This window comes from Tachyglossus aculeatus, chromosome 5 (assembly GCF_015852505.1).
Source record: "Tachyglossus aculeatus isolate mTacAcu1 chromosome 5, mTacAcu1.pri, whole genome shotgun sequence".
NCBI lineage: Eukaryota > Metazoa > Chordata > Mammalia > Monotremata > Tachyglossidae > Tachyglossus > Tachyglossus aculeatus.
In genome coordinates this window covers 51341398-51358903 of record NC_052070.1, presented here as the reverse complement: position 1 = coordinate 51358903, position 17506 = coordinate 51341398, and the positions used below count along the sequence as shown (strand labels likewise).

Below are 17506 nucleotides of genomic sequence, written 5' to 3'. Positions count from 1 at the left end.
GCACTGTATTAAGCACTTGGGAGAGTATAATACAATGGAGTTGGTAGACAGGTTCCCAACCCACAACAAACTTACAGTCTAGAGGGGGAGACAGACATTTAAAAAACCGTATAATATACAATTTATTGGTATGTAGGTAAGTGCTGTGGGGCTGAAGGTAGGGTAATTTATGCCCAAAGGTCACAGATCCAATTGCATAAATGATGCAGCAGGGATCAATAAAAATATTTCCATTTTACAGATAAGGAAATTGAGGTATAATGAGGTTTAATGATTTATCTGAGGTCACAGAATAAGCTGGAGGCATAGCTGGGACTACAGCTCTGGTCTCATATCTTCTAGGACTTTGCTTTTTCCACAATTCCACATTCGGCTTGATTTCAAAAATGTAAACAAATAGGTAATTCTAATACTCTTCCTACTCTCTACCTGAAATCACTTGTTTCCTGAGGGATGCAACTTTTGCAAAGATATTCAACACCACGGTTCTGGGATTTTTGTTTCCCACATTAAAATGATAGAAAATCTTTCGCCTGGATGTGAAGGGAAAGGAGTAATCCATGTGCGTATCACACCACTGGATTAGAAATAAGTTAGTCTTACCCAAGAAATAAAACAAAAGAATTGAACAAAATCCCAAAATGGGACACATCATATCACACATTAAGCATCGCATGGTCTCTTGATCTTTCAGGAAATTATCTCATTATGCTTGAAAAACAAAACCAAGAAACCCAAATTCCCCAAAAAGCAAGATAAAAGCAGGTAGTGTTTATAGCAGAATTAGGAAAATCTCTCAAGAGAAATGAGAAATAATAAAGATTAAAAGGATGGTGGCTTTTATCAATCTTACAAATAGCCACCTGTCCACTCAACCATGGTGCATAAACAGTATGCCAGTGATGTTTATATTGTAAGCTCCTGGAGGCCATGAAGTGAAAAGCATTTAATTTGTTTTGTATGGCATCATGCAAACGTATAATGCTTAATAATAATTTCTGATTATTTTATTCATTAATCTTTCTCACGGGGAAGAGTTGCATGTTAAACATTTTTATACGCTGGCAGATTTTATAACTTGCTTGCATAGCCTAGATAAAATGGTGAACAACTGCTGCTGACAATGTTATTTCTGGTGCTTGAGTTTTTTGTCTTCCCCAAGAATTCAGGGGCAGTAGCCACTAAAATCTATAGATTCAGAAAGGAAAAAAAGAAGCCAAAGTTCTTGCTTCGATGTCTATTAAAGAAAATAATTAAATGGATACTCCATTGATAACCTGTCTTAACAGTCCTATGTAGAGATGTGGACCAAACAACATAGACTCCTTCTTGTGAATGTGCCTAGCAGAAAATTTATCAACATTTCATCCAGTAGAGGCAGGACCCAAAGGAATTTAACAATCCCTTGGAGAGTTAAAGATGAACTAGAAAATACTCACGGGAAAAGGTCAGCTCAGCAAGGGGAACATCGCAGTCCATGCAGTCATCAATAAAACAGATGCACACGTTTTCAGCTTTAATCTCCACCCCAGATATCAACTGTGTTGACACGGTTCCTTGGCTATCTCTATTACTAGAGGCCAGTGAGGGAGACTTCAAAGGTTCTGCATTCTTAAACAACCAACTTGCGGCTTTTTTTAACTGGCCTTCAAAGAAATAAGCACACAAACATCTCAAGCAACTTTCAGAGCTGCTCCAGCAACACATGCTCACACACTCGCCCAATGCAGAAATGAGTTATCAAGGGAGTGGTCTAGGAGAACCTATCCCTGGGACCATGGAGAGAACATCAAGACTCAATGAATTAGGGGAAGGGTGAGCTGGACGCCTTGTGGAATTTCAGTGAATGACCCTGCAGAGCCAAACTGAATGATGTTAAATGGAGAAATGCAGAAAGAAGACTGAAATAGAGGGCAAATTGTATAACATAGGAAGCAATGGTTTCTGGGGGTGAAGAAGAGGAGACGCTGAAAGTAATAAGTCAAAGCATGTACTCACTTATATGTGCTTTGCAAGTTGGAAAGGATGGTTCATTCCAGAGAGAGAAAGGGGAGTCCTGCCTAGTGTGATGGTCAAGGAAAAGTTCCTTCTGACCATCCCTCTGCACACAGTAAGAGCTCAATAAATATGATTGATTGAATGAATGAATGAATCCCCCTTCTCCCCACAGTGCAAACTGTCATTTTTCAGGAAGTCCAGGGAGTGGAGAGATTCCAGATTTCTTACCTACCACCTTGGGCCAAGGCATTATAAAACATAAGCTACCAGGATGGAAAATAAAGCTCCCATTTAGACAAATAATACTGCCACATAGGTTTCCCCTTATTTAACCAGAGAAGGAGTGTGGTCTAGTGGAAAGAGCGTGGGCCTGGAAATCTGGGTTCTAATATTGGCTCTGCCACTTGCAAGCTGTGTGATCCTGGGCAAATTGCTTCACACTTCTCTGTGGCTCAGTTACCCCCATCTGCAATATGGGGTCACAATACCAGTTCTCCTTCCTACACAGACTGTGGGCTCCATGTGGGACAGGGACTGTGACCAGTATGATCAACTTCTATCCCACCCAGTGCTTAGAACAGGGTTTGGCACATAGTAAGTACTTAACATGCATGATAATTATTATTATCACTATTACACCTCCTCTAAGAGGCAGAGTACGGTCAGGGATCATTATTCCCATTTCACAGTCAAGAAAACCAAAACCCAGAAAAGTCAGAAACTTGCTCCAAAGCCATAGTCCCCATTGCTGGCACTCACACATCCCCTTTGGTCTCAGGACACAGACCACAGCTTCCCAGTAAAGTCTCACCAAATCAGTTTAGCAGATCAGTGTCTCATTCAACAACAGTATCCAATTTGTAATTGGATGAGGGTATAGCAGAGTCTGCTGCTAAGAGGGCACACAGAGATATGCTGTTCAATGGCCACAGACCACCAGGTTTCTAGTGCAGCCACCAAATTTGGTACCATGGACATGAGAGGGAAGTGACCCTTGTGAAAAATTCTTGTTCAAATTACCTTGGCACACTAAGAGAGCTTTGCGACAGTCTTCCATACTAAAACCCAGTTCCTGCAGGTGTATCAGTTGCAGCTCTGTAAAAGAAATTTAAATCACTTCAACTTGGGGGTAACCTCTTCTCAAAGAAAACACATGCCGAACCCCACCTGCAGGTCTGTCACCAAAAGGCTTCATTTCTACAAGTAGAATTAAGCCTCAAGCTTTGGGGCAAATTTTCCCTATGTTACAGGGTTGCTGTTCTTAAGGCGATTTCCTGTTTTCAAAAAGTTTCCTAATAAAATGTATGCATACCTCCACAGAGTCACACACAGATTGAAAGGAAATTCAGAATTTGGGATTGCAGCCTAGGGGAGAGTTAGGGCATTTTTGCTTCATAAAGTCTTTCTCCATTCACTTCTCAGCCTAAATGATTTAGCTATGAATCAGTCAAATATATCAAGATATAAACCTCTCTGTCGCATCCACTTATGTAGAAAAGAAGCCTCTTAAACAAGAAAAATGGATTTGGTCTCTGAATTAAACACATACCCAGGACAGGATCCAAGACATGCCTAGTGGAGTCTCTGTTTTCAGAAGCCGATGACGAGGCCTCATTCATCCGGGTTGAACCAGAAAGGTTACTAACAACAGAATCTCCTTCCAAGACCTCAGTGTCTGGCACTGCAATGCTGGTTTGTCCTGGGATGGATTTTGCAATGGCAAGAAACAGCTGAACATCATTATAAGAGAGTCTGATATCCAGCGCCTGTAAATGAATCTAACAAAATAAAAAGGTGGTTATTTTTCTGAAGGATAAATTTGATTTCATTTCCTCACCTCTTACAGACAATTGCTATTTCAGAATCCACTTTCTTCAAATCAAACAGTTACAGGGCCAAACATACCAAACATTATTTTTTACCCCTAGGTAAGAGAGATGCAAGCTTTTGATATTAAGCATAATGACTCTGGGGTGATTCTAAGGTTCTGGTTAAAAACTTGGACATGTGTCTCTACTGAAAAATAATACCACATTCACTTCCAAGGAGTAAACTACTACATAATCAGATCAGAGAAGGATCATTCTATAAAAGTTCATTCAAGTTTCTCTTTCTATTCATTCATTCAATCGTATTTATTGAGTGCTTACTGTGTGCAGAGCACTGTACTAAGCGCTGATCTCTTTCTACTAAGAGATTAAAACAAGACAACTCCAGTTGCTAGTAATCGGTGTATTTTTCCACTCACACAAGTTGAGTACAATGTTGCAATGAAGAAGCATTGACTGTTACAGCTAGAACTGTGACAAAGGAAAGAATAACATAAAATATGTAGGCTAAGGAAACAGATCCATATTGTGCTTATTATAAATGATTTCCAAAAAAATGCGGGTAAATTCATGAATTAGTGGTTAAAAATGCACACCCACAACTTTTACTAAAACCACTAAAACAATCCACACATAAAAGCAAAGCTTACATCTCTGATATGTGCACACACACTCTTAAATCAGTCACTTTTAGCAAAATCCAAATGGGTTGGAAGTCTAAGTACAGATACACTACTGTTTGCATAAAAACAGTGAAATCATCACTATCAGAACACTTAAGATGGAACTCAAAATGTTTGCTTGGACATTCGGCAATAACTTCTCCTTTTGAGATCCATGAGAAGGTGCAAATGCATTTGGCCAAAAGCCCAGAAGCTCCAGAATCCCTATCTTTCAACATTTTCTCCTACGACTCAATCATAGGAATTATTTTCCGAGCACCTGAGTAGCATATTGACAGATTCCTCAAAAACTCCCAGAAATCAGTATCCAAAAAGAGCAGTGAAACCAAGAGTCAAATGTGAGTGTTCCTAGCAGCTTATGGTGGTGCGGTAAACTTAACACAAAACTGCCCAGTGACATAAATTAGACCAGCAGGTGACAGTGCACAATTCCCCACCCCCTGGGAATGTGCTCTGCTTCATTTGATTTCCCAAACATTACCTCCAGAATGGGCGGGAAGTCTTCACTATTAAATGCATCCATCAATCCAGAACTGTTCTTATAGGAAGAATTCCCCACCAATTCAACTTGAATTTGCACTGGATCCACAATGGACAGGGCCGTGTCCTGCTCATTCCCCAGGCGGCATGAAAAAACCTAGGGATCAAAATGGATGTGACAAATTTTATTGATGGCACTGGCCGTCGAAAGAAAAGAAGCCAAAGGTGGTAGATGTTGGTTTGGCATTACCCTTCAGTGGGTCTACATAATTAAATCCTGCTCTGGCCCCCAATTCTGCTTAACGAGGAGAGAAAAGGCAAAGTGAGAGATCATTCATTTCACTCTTCTTTCCTTCCTTTCAGCATTCACCAGCGATACTGAAAAGTCTGTGTCACCAAGGTCTCTTGCTAGATTCAAAAACAGCTCATTACGTTTTTCCCCGTAAATTCTTACCCAGTGATGTAGCAAAGGAGCTTAATATCCACATCCAATTGTGTTGGCTGAAGAAATGGATTGAAAGGAGTTTCCGGGGTTGAAAGGAATCTCAAATATTCTACCACGCAGGGTTTCTACACTTTAAGGCAGAAAGCTTCATTTTCCCTTTTTCTTCAGACACTGCTGCTACACAAAACCCTATTGTATCTGACATTTCATTAATCAATCACCAAGATTCCCCATTCAAAACCTGTATTGTGGTAGCTTTAGAAAGCAGATGAATTTATGCAATTTCATTACTAAAACCCATACACTGGCCCTCACCAGTATGCAAATCCACACTTATCAAACTGAGATCCTTTTACAGAAAAAGGTTGCCAGGAACTGAAATCTTATGCAGGTTTTTATAACTGGGTGCAAAGCAAAAGAAACTGTAAACTCCACTGTAAATTCCCGACAGTGGGAATAAAGTCTCATCAAACCTCAAGGCAACACAATTAGAGATAGTCCTGCCTGGAAAGTTCACCCTCAAAGGGAAGATTAGTGAGGAGAGGCCAATTTAACACTGTCCAGGCTCAGAACGAATGCTTCAACAGCATGACAAGAGAAATGCTAGGGAAGATAAAGAATAAGACATTGCCATGATCTAAGGTAATCAGTTCATGGACTTCTTTCCCCCTCACGTGATCTGTTTCTCATTTTGTTTACAGTGAATTTTAAAATGAAAAATCCTCAACCAGGTGATTTTCTATTGTACTTAGTATTAATTAGAGTCAAAACAAAAGTGTACTCACCTCAATGCCAAACAAGCTGCCCGAAAAAGGGCGATCTATAAATTTGGGTTTGTATGTGAGCACGGTGGTCCCTTTCAGGATAATGGCATTCGTATCAAAGCAGGATGTGTCTTCAACCACCACAAATTCAGTACCTGAAAGAGAGAACTCTACTCTTCAACTGGGAAGTTATAATTTTCGGGTAAGAAGGAATAACCTTCTGTTAGAAACTAAACAGGTAGTTGCCATTACACAGCAAAAAGATTAACTAATCAGCACTTTCTGCCAGGATACAGCTACTCTAACATCATCACGTCTCTGTTAGACTACCTAAGATAAGCATCCTAAGTGACCGCTGGATGCAATAGTTCATCCAAGAAATAAGGTCTAAATTAGTGTCTTGGGACACTACATTCCGGAATATGCTGAATCCCACAACACGGAAAAGGGGTGACCTTTGAATGAAGGCACAAGAAAGGCATGTACGTAAGTGCACATAAAGTGCCAGTGACTGAGATCAAAAGTCACTTTTTGCCTATATTCTCATTCAAGTTTGACTTTAGCATACTTAATTCAGGAATTTCTACAAAAATGAAACACAAGGGAAATTGGGCCCCAGGGTTAGCCAACCAAATCCAAATATAAAATGGGGAAAAAAAAACCCACTATGGAATGTCTTGTTCTTAGAGCAATGACTGAACTTGAACTTCGGGATACTGAGGAGGAGTTGCAGGAGTCATCTCTGAGTCTTTACCCTATAAATGGCAGATCCCAAAGGATCCTACAAATTCAACTACATAATTTCCTGGCACAATCTTCTAGATTGTGAGCCCGCTATTGGGTAGGGACCGTCTCTATACGTTGCCAACTTGTACTTCCCAAGCTCGTAGTACAGTGCTCTGCACACAGTAAGCGCTCAATAAATACGATTGAATGAATGAATGAATGAAAGTTAAAGACCATGCAGAAAATTCATCCTCTGCCTTTGTGGGAGCAGAACCCTCATCAAAATGCTTGAAAAGAGTATCTTTACACTCAGCCATTTTCCCTTTCTCTAAGTTTCAATGTCTGTCTCCCCCACTTGACTGTAAGCTCTTTGTGAGCAGGCATCATGTTTACCACTTCTTTTGTATTGTACTGTCCCAAGCTCTTAGTATACTGCTCGGCACACAGCACTATACTAAATATCACTGACTGATTGATTGAACGGAAAAGTAAGGGCCATTATAGAATCATAAACAGGCCACTATAAAAGATATAATCAATCCCCTGCTAGAGGACAGGGATCACGTCTACTAATTCTATCATATGCTCTCAAGTGCTTAATATGAACCTCTGCCCAAAGTAAGAACTCAATAAAACCTATGCTGGAAGATTGAGTGTAAGGAAAAACTGAAGCTTGGATGACAGTGTAAATGAATTTTCCCACCTGTTACATTAATCTTGACCTCCAGGTGCCTCTCCGTAGACACAGGAAGGGAAGACCGTTTGGTCACCACTCCACTTTTCACAGCTTTGGGAACCACAGCCGTTTCACTGCTGTAATGGCGCTGACGCGGAGGAGTAACATTTTCCAGTTTCTTCACATCACTGGGAGTATGAAGAAAATCATGAACCAGCAGCAGCCAGTCAAATATGAGGAACACCCGGAGGTTGTTCAGGACAACTGTGAAGCAGGAGGAATCCTTAGTAGATCTGGATAAAAAAGGAGAAAAACAAGGGACATTTCAGAACTCTAAGGACTTCTTATTCAGTTCAAGTGCTTTCCAATCCAACAGTTTCAAAGGACTCCAGTATCTCTAGCCAACATTGTTCTTTTTCTAAGAAAAAGTAATTTTTCTGCACTACAATAGAAGAGACAGGCCGTTAGCATTCATTCAATTGAGCGCTTACTGTGTGCAGAGCACTGTACTAAGCGCTTGGGAAGTACAAGCCAGCAACATATACAGACAGTCCCTACCCAACAATGGGCTCACAGTCTAGAAGCGGGAGACAGATAACAAAACAAAATGTCAAGAAGGTATGCAATGTCAATGGTTTTTAAAAAACAAACAAAAAATTACTAATATGATCATGACTGTCACAATAGAGGTATCCTCAGCTAAGTCACCTGAAATGCATTTAGAACCTCTATGCAGCACTGGAGTTCAATGGGCTTAGAGAGAAAGTATGAGACAAGAAGACACTGACACTGTAGGTGCTGCAGGCCTATCTCCAAATCAGTGGTTCGACTGGGCAAGTCCTTCAACCCCTGAGCTGAAGTATGACCATGGAAGGGGATCCAGATTTGAGAATGGTAAGGGTCTGAGGAAGTGCTATGGGAATCCCCATTGATTCCCAAAGCCCTGGGTTGAGTCAGGGAATCCTGGCTTTTTCCTCTGACTGCCCACCAAGGATTTCCTCGGCATGTGGTGACTTCAAGGGGGAGATCACATTAATTATAACTTCTAGTTATCTATTCGGGTCGAGAGCTCACTAGATTGTGCCAAAGTTCTAGTTTCTCAAATTTGATTCTAGGCCCTGAAAAAAAGACAAAACAGAATAATGCATCAACCCTCTCCCCTCTCTGCTTCTACACTAACAGCATTTCCCCTTTTTGTTATAAAAAAAATATGTTGCCCTCACAGAACTCTTTTCATCCCATTTAGAATATGGATTAAGAGGGATGGGCACTTAAGTTAATGGCGTGGCATGCCAAATGATAACTTGTTCCCTGGAAAATATTTCAAGAACTTAAATACTGGAAGCCACTTTTATAAATGACATATAAATAAACCCTCAACTACAGAATCCAACAGAGAGGTTATTCTTCTGAGAAACACAAAAAAAGTGTACAACAGTCCCAACAGAGAAAGCCTTTAGCCTCCTTACCAACAGTGGTATTTTTGTCCACATAAACCTAGGTAAGACTTTACCACTCAAACCCAGGAAATTCTGTGTCAAAGGGAGAAACTCAGCAAACAAAAATGCTTCAAGTTTTCACATCCTTACAGAAACTAGAAATAGAGTATGTTAGGACCAACTATGCACTTGGGGCCAGATCAGATAATGTTAAAGAAACTCAACAAAGTAACTGTTTTCTGCAGATGTATCAAATATGTTCAAACATCCTCTTTGTACAATCTCCTTGTTTAAACAAACATCAACTTCAAACAAATATCAACTGCAAATAACAACCATCTTCTCTAATGGTCTAACTGGAAACCTTCAAGAAAGTCTAATTCCTTTCTCCTGAGTTTCTAAAAAAGCTGACAAAATTATTATTTAAAACAAGTACTATATGATATGTTTCAAAAATCTGTTTCAGCTTCTAAAGAGTTCTTACACTCAAGATTATGTAGACAGTAATTTCTTTAAGGTCATAAACACTGCTTTGCTTTTTCGCTATAACTCTGCATACTGCAAACACTCAACAAATCTATTTTTTTTAACTTCTAAGGATTAACAAGTCATCAAAGTATGTGTGCATTTAAATGCAATACTTAGTATATTTAGACAACTTTACAGTTACAGATTATTATGATTTTCCTAGCCCATAACACTAGCTTCAGCAGCCAGACTAATATTGCACAAATTTTAAAAAAACAGCCACTTGTCCACCGCCTGACTTCTTTTAGACCAGGAAAATTTCTTTCAGCCCCTGTGCCTGTGCTAATTTGTTTACAAAATCTTCAAGGAATTCATTCAAAGAGCAATAAAGCCAGGAAAAAAAGAGTACTCTTCCTCTGGGGAAAGATATGGAAAGATTACAAAAATGAGTTAAATAAAACCTCAGAGAGATATTATTACGGATTATTTCCAAAGGTCTAAAATCTTTGAAGGACTCTCAAAAGTTAGAAGCAAGAGAGACACCTGCTGGCAAGTTATTTTAACTACAGGAATAAATGTCACTACTTTCAAAAACCCAAAACAATCCTACACAAGAGATACATTCAATTTAAAGAAATTATTCTTAGTCAGTGGGAAAACTTTTCACCACAAAGACAGTGTGGGATTATGTCCACTTTATAAAATATGTCCTGTAATACAGAAACATTAGGCAAGGTTAGTATATCATATTACTGCTTACTAATGCATAGTTTCATTTGTAATTGTAGACATTTTGCTACTAGTTATGGTGCATATTTTGGAAAGCATTTGTGATGCCTGCCCAGGTGAGGTAGATGAATTCCTCCTCCAAAACCCTGGATTTCCTGAAGATTCCCCTCTCCTTTCCATTTCTGACGAGCAGAAACACCAATTTTAACGGTCAGCTAATCAGATAACAGGGCTGCAGCTGACCCTAGGGCAACCCAAGGCCAAAGATTTTATTTGTGAGAATTTTACAGGAGGAACTAGGGGAATGTGAATCAGAGTCTGCGGCAGCCCCAAGCTCCCAATGGGATACCAGGGCTGCAATGGATGTCAGGGCAATCTGAGTCCCAGATCCCCGGTAGATTACACGTGCCAACTGGGGCAATTTTTAGCACAAGTGCCTCTTTGAAATTGGGTGGCAATTGATGGCACTCAAAAGCACCAGACATGCTTCATTTTCTGGGTCACCTCTGAACATACACCACATTGGACTGGTGTCATTTTCGAAAGTAGTACACCAAGCTCACCCAAACCTAGAGCATTTCTCTGGAGGGGCCCCTGGCTCCCTCCTTGCCTCAGAGGCTTTGTGTTTTACTTCCCAGAAACCCCCGAGTATAAACATGGGCACCAAAAAAACTCAGTGGCAGGAGCAGGAGCTGTGGTAGATGGAGCCTGAAAATTTAAAATTGAAGTATCAGAGATAAACATACCCCCCACTGTCATCTGTACCAGCTGAAAACTAGACTGTTCAATATAAAACTGGATAACGGGCTTCCCTACTTGGAAATCAGGCTAGAGAGCAAAGAAAAATGCCACATTAAGATGCTTCCCTTGTCTTCTCAAAAATAGAGGTGAGAGAAAGATGACCGACTGTCAACGTTCCACCTTGGCCAACTGCTCAGTTGGAGGGATGGAAAGCAGGATGGCATGGTGGGTGGCCAGAGTCCCATATCTCATCAACTGTCTGGCTGGCACGGTGGCAGTAAAGAGTGCCAACACTCAGCTACATTTTGTCAGATCCCTAAGAGTGGATCCCAAAATAAAGGCTGTGTATCCAAAAATGCAGCTGAAACTAGTGATCTCTATTAAAAAAATCTTCTCTGGCTCCAGAGAAAACAATCTAATTAAACTACAAGAACTTAACGATCGCTATTAAAAAATTCTTCTCTTGCTCCAGAGCAAACAACCTAATTAAACTACAAGAACCTGCACCCTTTCTCTTACATGCCATTCATTAACTGACTCAATCGTATTTATTGAGCGCTTACAGCGTGCAGAGCACTGTACTCAGCGCTTGGGAAATTACAACACAACAATACCAGAGCACATTAAGCCCAGTCAGAGATTCCCGGGCCTAGTTTAATGCACTTAAATCCTTCCTCATGCTACTCAGGGAAACTTGCCATATTAAAAATGCAGCCGAGTTGAGAGGCCTCCATCCCATTACCTGAAATGCAGTTCAATCTGAATGGACCCATGGGCGGGACTAGTCTTGGAGGGTTGGAAGATGCAGTTGAACACATTTGGCATGCCTGGGCTTGTCTTCTGGCCAGCATAACGGGTGTCAAAACCCATCATCGAATGGGAAACCAGATTTATGGACTTGGTTTGGTTTGAAAAACTTTCAAAGAGCAGCTTACATTTCTTAAAGTCAAATCTAAGAAGAATAAAAATGGAAAAAGTTACATTTACTCTGCTACCAAGATATGTTTCAACCAACATAGCAAATATCATAAGGGTGATTCACTTTATATGAGCAAGAACACTACTAGCTTCAACCCTGGTTCTACCATTAACTTGTCGGTAACCTAGAGAAAATGGCTTCATTTCTTTGAGCCAAAGAAATTGGTTTCCCTTCTGCCAAACCCGGATGTCTTTCTTCAAAGGGTCATCAAGATGAATGAATCAAGAAAAATGAGAAGAAAACCAAATTCTAACTTCCTCTCCATCTCCATCTTAATCCCCGACCATGATCCTGAAGGGGGTGTATATGACTGGCCTTATAATTTTGCCAATTAACGAAATACAAGCAATTCAGAAAATAAGCATGGTAAAAGGGTCTAACACCTATGCTTATCACCATATCACAGATAAGAGCTTCCTGGCTCATAGTGGGCGAGGGCTACATGGGTTCAAGAAAATTCTTTCGAACTCCTGCCAAAAACTAGTCCTTCACCATCATCTCTACGCTGATGACACCCAGATCTACATCTCTGCCCCTGCTCTCTCCCCCTCCCTCCAGGCTCGCATCTCATCCTGCCTTCAGGACATCTCCATCTGGATGTCTGCCCGCCACCTAAAACTCAACATGTCCAAGACTGAACTCCTTGTCTTCCCTCCCAAACCCTGCCCTCTCCCTGACTTTCCCATCACTGTTGACGGCACTACCATCCTTCCCGTCTCACAAGCCCACAACCTTGGTGTCATCCTCGACTCCGCTCTCTCATTCACCCCTCACATCCAAGCCGTCACCAAAACCTGCCTGTCTCAGCTCCGCAACATTGCCAAGATCCGCCCTCTTTCCTCTCCATCCAAACTGCTACCCTGCTTGTTCAAGCTCTCATCCTATGCCGTCTGGACTACTGCATCAGCCTCCTCTCTGATCTCCCATCCTCATGTCTCTCCCCACTTCAATCCATACTTCATGCTGCTGCCCAGATCATCTTTGTGCAGAAATGCTCTGGGCATGTTACTTCCCTCCTCAAAAATCTCCAGTGGCTACCAATCAATCTGCGCATCAGGCAGAAACTCCTCACCCTCAGCTTCAAGGCTCTCCATCACCTCGCCCCCTCCTACCTCACCTCCCTTCTCTCCTCCTACAGCCCAGCCCGCACCCTCCGCTCCTCTGCCGCTAATCTCCTCACCGTGCCTCGTTCTCGCCTGTCCCGCCGCCGACCCCCAGCCCACATCATCCCTGGCCTGGAATGCCCTCCCTCTGCCAATCCGCCAAGCTAGCTCTCTTCCTCCCTTCAAGGCCCTACTGAGAGCTCACCTCCTCCAGGAGGCCTTCTCAGACTGAGCCCTCTCCTTCCTCTCCCCCTCGCCCCCTTCTCCATCCCCCCGTCTTACCTCCTTCCCTTCCCCACAGCACCTGCATATTTGTATATATGTTTGTACATATTTATTACTCTATTTATTTATTTTACTTATACATATCTATTCTATTTATTTTATTTTGTTAATATGTTTGGTTTTGTTCTCTGTCTCCCCCTTCTAGACTGTGAGCCCACTGTGGGGCAGGGACTGTCTCTATATGTTGCCAACTTGTATTTCCCAAGCACTTAGCACAGTGCTCTGCACACAGTAAGCACTCAATAAACATGATTAATTGATTGATTGATTTCCAGTGCTTTTACATCCTCCCGGGGCCAATCACTCCTATGTCCCATACAGGGTCTGTACTTCACTAGCCACTATTTATTGTGAGCTCCTTGAGGACAAAGAATACAGATCTTCCTAATGCATTTAGTACAGCACTATTTACTACAGTGCCTAGCACTTAGGAGGTACTCAATAACTGCCACCAATTGACTGATTCTGACTCCTAAACCACAAATTATAAAAAAAACACCTTTGGCACATGCTATGTATCCCCCTCAGGATCCCACCTGGAGTTTCCAGTAATCTACCAGTCTCGGCTACGGGCGGAAGAGTCGAGCAGAGGCATACCCATTCCATTCCTAGCTTGGGCAGTGGCTAATGAATGTAAGGCAATCTGCTACAAGTCAAAACTCACTTGTGCTGGGCAGCAGCGGCATGGGAGAGAGTGGAGGGTGGAGACTCAAGTTTACTGTGCGGAAGAAGGCAATGGTAATCCACTTCCGTCTTTTTACCAAGAAAACTCTATACGCTACCAGAACAATTGCAGATGGAAGTGGGGTATTCTGGGAGAGATGTGCCCATGGAGTCGCGATGGGTCAGAAATGACTCGACAGCATAAAACAAGACAATATGCTATGTACAATTAAACCATACCTGGCTAAAGAACCAGTTTCTTCTTTTCCTTTCGAATCTATAAGTTCCAGACTTACGTTTACCATGTCAATGAGGAAACACATACAAGTGTACACTTCTCCACTTAGCACAGTCTGCAGAAGGAAAATAACAATGTCAGTGTGTGATCGATAATTCTCATTTAAAAAGAACTGCCTGTCAATGTTCTGCTTGCTCTTGGTTCTGTATCCTTTAAGCACTTGATATTCACTCCACCCTCAGCCCCACATCATTCCCATCTGTATAATCTTTCCCAGCAGTTGGGAGAGTCCTCTGCACAAAATAAGTGCTTAATACTATTATTACCTCTACAGTAATGTACATACTGTACATATTCATAGTTTATTTTAATGTCTGTCTCTCCCTCTAGACGGGTAAGCTCCTTGTGGGCAGGGAACATGACAACCAACTCCACTGTACTTTACTGTCCCAAAGACTTAGTACAGTGCTCTGTATACAGTCAGCACTCATTAAATACCATACTACTACTAGTAATAATAATGGTATTTGTTAAGCGCTTACTATGTGCCAGGCACTGTACTAAGCACTGGGGTGGATATAAGCAAATAGGGTTGGACACAGTCCCTGTCTCGCAAAGGGTTCCCAGTCTTCATTCCCATTTTACAGATGAGGTAACAAGCACAGAGCAGTTAAGTGACTTGCCCAAGGCCACACAGTAGACAAGTGGCGGAGCTGCGGTTAGAACCCATGACCTTGTTACTCCCAGGTCTGTGCTCTATCCACTAAACCATGCTGCTCCTCATGGAATCATTGATTGCTCTATCCATTTCCTAAATGAATTGGAGGGCTATTCACTGGTGACACTTGCTCTGTCAAAGCAACAGGGTAACTCTGGACTGAAGGTGTGTGATTTCCAAGGTAATGCAAATTTTCACTCACATGAATTCTTGGGTCTTGTAAGTCGTAAGGTCGCATAAATTCCTCTATGGGCTCTCCAAGGTTGTTCTCTAATAGACCTCGAATCAGCTTATATTTACACAAATCCAGGGAGCAGTGGACTGAGGAGAGGTTGCCACGAATTGATATGTCTGGCACCATATGACTTATCTCCCTGTCAAAGGGGGAAAAAGGAGAGTGACGGAGTTCATGTTGGAAAAAGAAGAAAACAAATAGATCCATCTTCCTATATATGTATCCAACCTGGCTACAGGTATTTCTTTATTTGAAAGCTTCTTTAATTTGAATTCAACTAAAAATACATTACCGCCATTCCAGTTATCATTAGTAATATCATTTCATGGATTACCTCAGGTTCTTAGAGGAAATTCCTTTTGATATAGGAAAGCCTCAAAACTAGTCCTGAAAGTACAGACAAAAGAGCTACAAAAGAGCTACAAAAGAGTGGTTTTCTCACACTGTTTCTGGGAGTCTATAACTCCACCTGTTCCCACAAATCCCCCAAACTTCAGCCTTCCCTAGCGTTAAAGCCTTCCTAAAATCCTAGCTCCTCCAGAAAGGCTTCCCCAATTAATTCGCAACACCTCAAGTTGAATCATCCCATTAAGCCACCCCTAGCACTTTCATATCTCAAACCATCCTTAGCTCACAAGTATACAAGTCCATTCAATTATTCACTTTGATTCTGCTAATTCTAGTATTTCTGGCATATTTGCTCTACTTATCTGATCCTTGTTCATTCTACTGCTCTTACCATTTGCACATAATTTTGTTTGTAGCTCTTGTTAGACTGTACACTCCACATGTGTGTGCTCACTGTGTACTCCCCCAAGCACTTAATAGAGTGTTTAGCACTCAATAAGGACTCAGTAAACACCATTCCTCCTCCAACTACTACTACTGATTTCACAAAGGCTCTGAGGAGAAGAGTCAGGGGGACATTCAAAGCATTGGACTTAACACCAACTGAACTTGAAATGGATGGACCGCAGCAATGGAAAGACTTGGGATAAAAACAGCAGCAGTCTTAATAGTAATGGCATTTATTAAGCGCTTACTATGTGCAAAGCACTGTTCTAAGCGCTGGAGAGGTTACAAGGTGATCGGGTTGTCCCATGAGGGGGCTTACAGTCTTAATCCCCATTTTACAGATGAGGTAACTGAGGCCCAGAGAAGTTAAGTGACTTGCCCAAAGTCACACAGCTGACAATTGGCAGAGCCGGGATTTGAACCCATGACCTCTGACTCCAAAGCCCGGGCTCTTTCCACTGAGCCACGTCTTGAGTACACTTTGTCTTTCCTGAGGTATGCTGCCATCATGGGGTTTCTCAGACATGTCCTAGGGTAGGGGTATAGGGTTGGACTGTGAGCCTCCCATGGGACGGGGACCATGTCCAATTCCCAACTGTATATTCTTTCCCAGCACTTAGTACAGTCCTCTGCAAACAGTAAGCACTTAATACTATCAGTAAGAGACTTTGGGTATTGAAGTGGAAGCAATGAGAAAGTTGAAGTTATAATTGATCCCTTGTTGAGACAGACAGAAAAAGTGTCTTCATGTTCCTACATGGAATTTCGATTCCTGGGGTAATACAGTATAATGAGTCATCAATTAAAACTGATGATGATAAACTTTGCTGAAGTGCACAGATTTGAAAGAAAGTGATTCTTGAACTGAAAACAAATTCTTTAATTTCTAAATAATGATGCTTCTCTTAAGACTGTTCAACCAGCAAAGCAAAACATAGACTAGGCCAACAATAACTGAAAAGCATTTATAGAGCAGTTGAATAACATCAAAGAATGAATCACAAAACATCCTAGGGGGAAAAGTTAAAATGGATTATTACCCAAAAGAGAAGGTGAGTGACTTGACGTGAATTGCCCAAAGCCAATGACTCACAAGACAGAGCCTGGACAGGGACTAAACATCAGGAGTCTGTCACTAATCTTACACTTTGTTCCCAACGTTGCTGCTTCTCATCAAGATCGCTGACTCCAGCAGATACCTCAGTTCTACTAAATCGAAACGCTTTAGTCTGGTGATTAAAATATTTCTCTTGCTTCCGTGAATACCTACAACTTGGAGGCTTAAAGGCAAGGTAAAGCCTAGGAGATTCTAGGTCAAGGTGGGGGTCAGGATAAAGTCTCCTTTAAGTGGTGATAATAAGGGCTATCAATCACCACAGCTGTTTCAAGAGTAAATGACCAGAAGCAAGTACTGAATTTGGCACATGGGGTATTCATGATCTTTGAGAACCAGATTATTCTCCATGTCGACTTCCAAGTTATCAGAACCTTCTCAAGCAAATGGTTATGCAA

General features: G+C 41.5%; 1 protein-coding gene across 1 annotated transcript in view; it reads right to left on the bottom strand.

Annotated features, from left to right (window-relative positions):
* Positions 1 to 17506, bottom strand: part of VPS13D (vacuolar protein sorting 13 homolog D) — a 333705-nt gene that overhangs the window by 244538 nt on the left and 71661 nt on the right. Inside the window, exons 28-36 of the mRNA XM_038746364.1 lie at positions 15167 to 15338; positions 14249 to 14361; positions 11721 to 11930; positions 7629 to 7894; positions 6221 to 6354; positions 4992 to 5147; positions 3548 to 3776; positions 3019 to 3093; positions 1440 to 1646 (exon numbers count right to left, since the gene is read on the bottom strand). Coding sequence (XP_038602292.1) covers positions 1440 to 1646; positions 3019 to 3093; positions 3548 to 3776; positions 4992 to 5147; positions 6221 to 6354; positions 7629 to 7894; positions 11721 to 11930; positions 14249 to 14361; positions 15167 to 15338 — 1562 coding nt within the window. The remainder of the gene's footprint in view (positions 1 to 1439; positions 1647 to 3018; positions 3094 to 3547; positions 3777 to 4991; positions 5148 to 6220; positions 6355 to 7628; positions 7895 to 11720; positions 11931 to 14248; positions 14362 to 15166; positions 15339 to 17506) is intronic.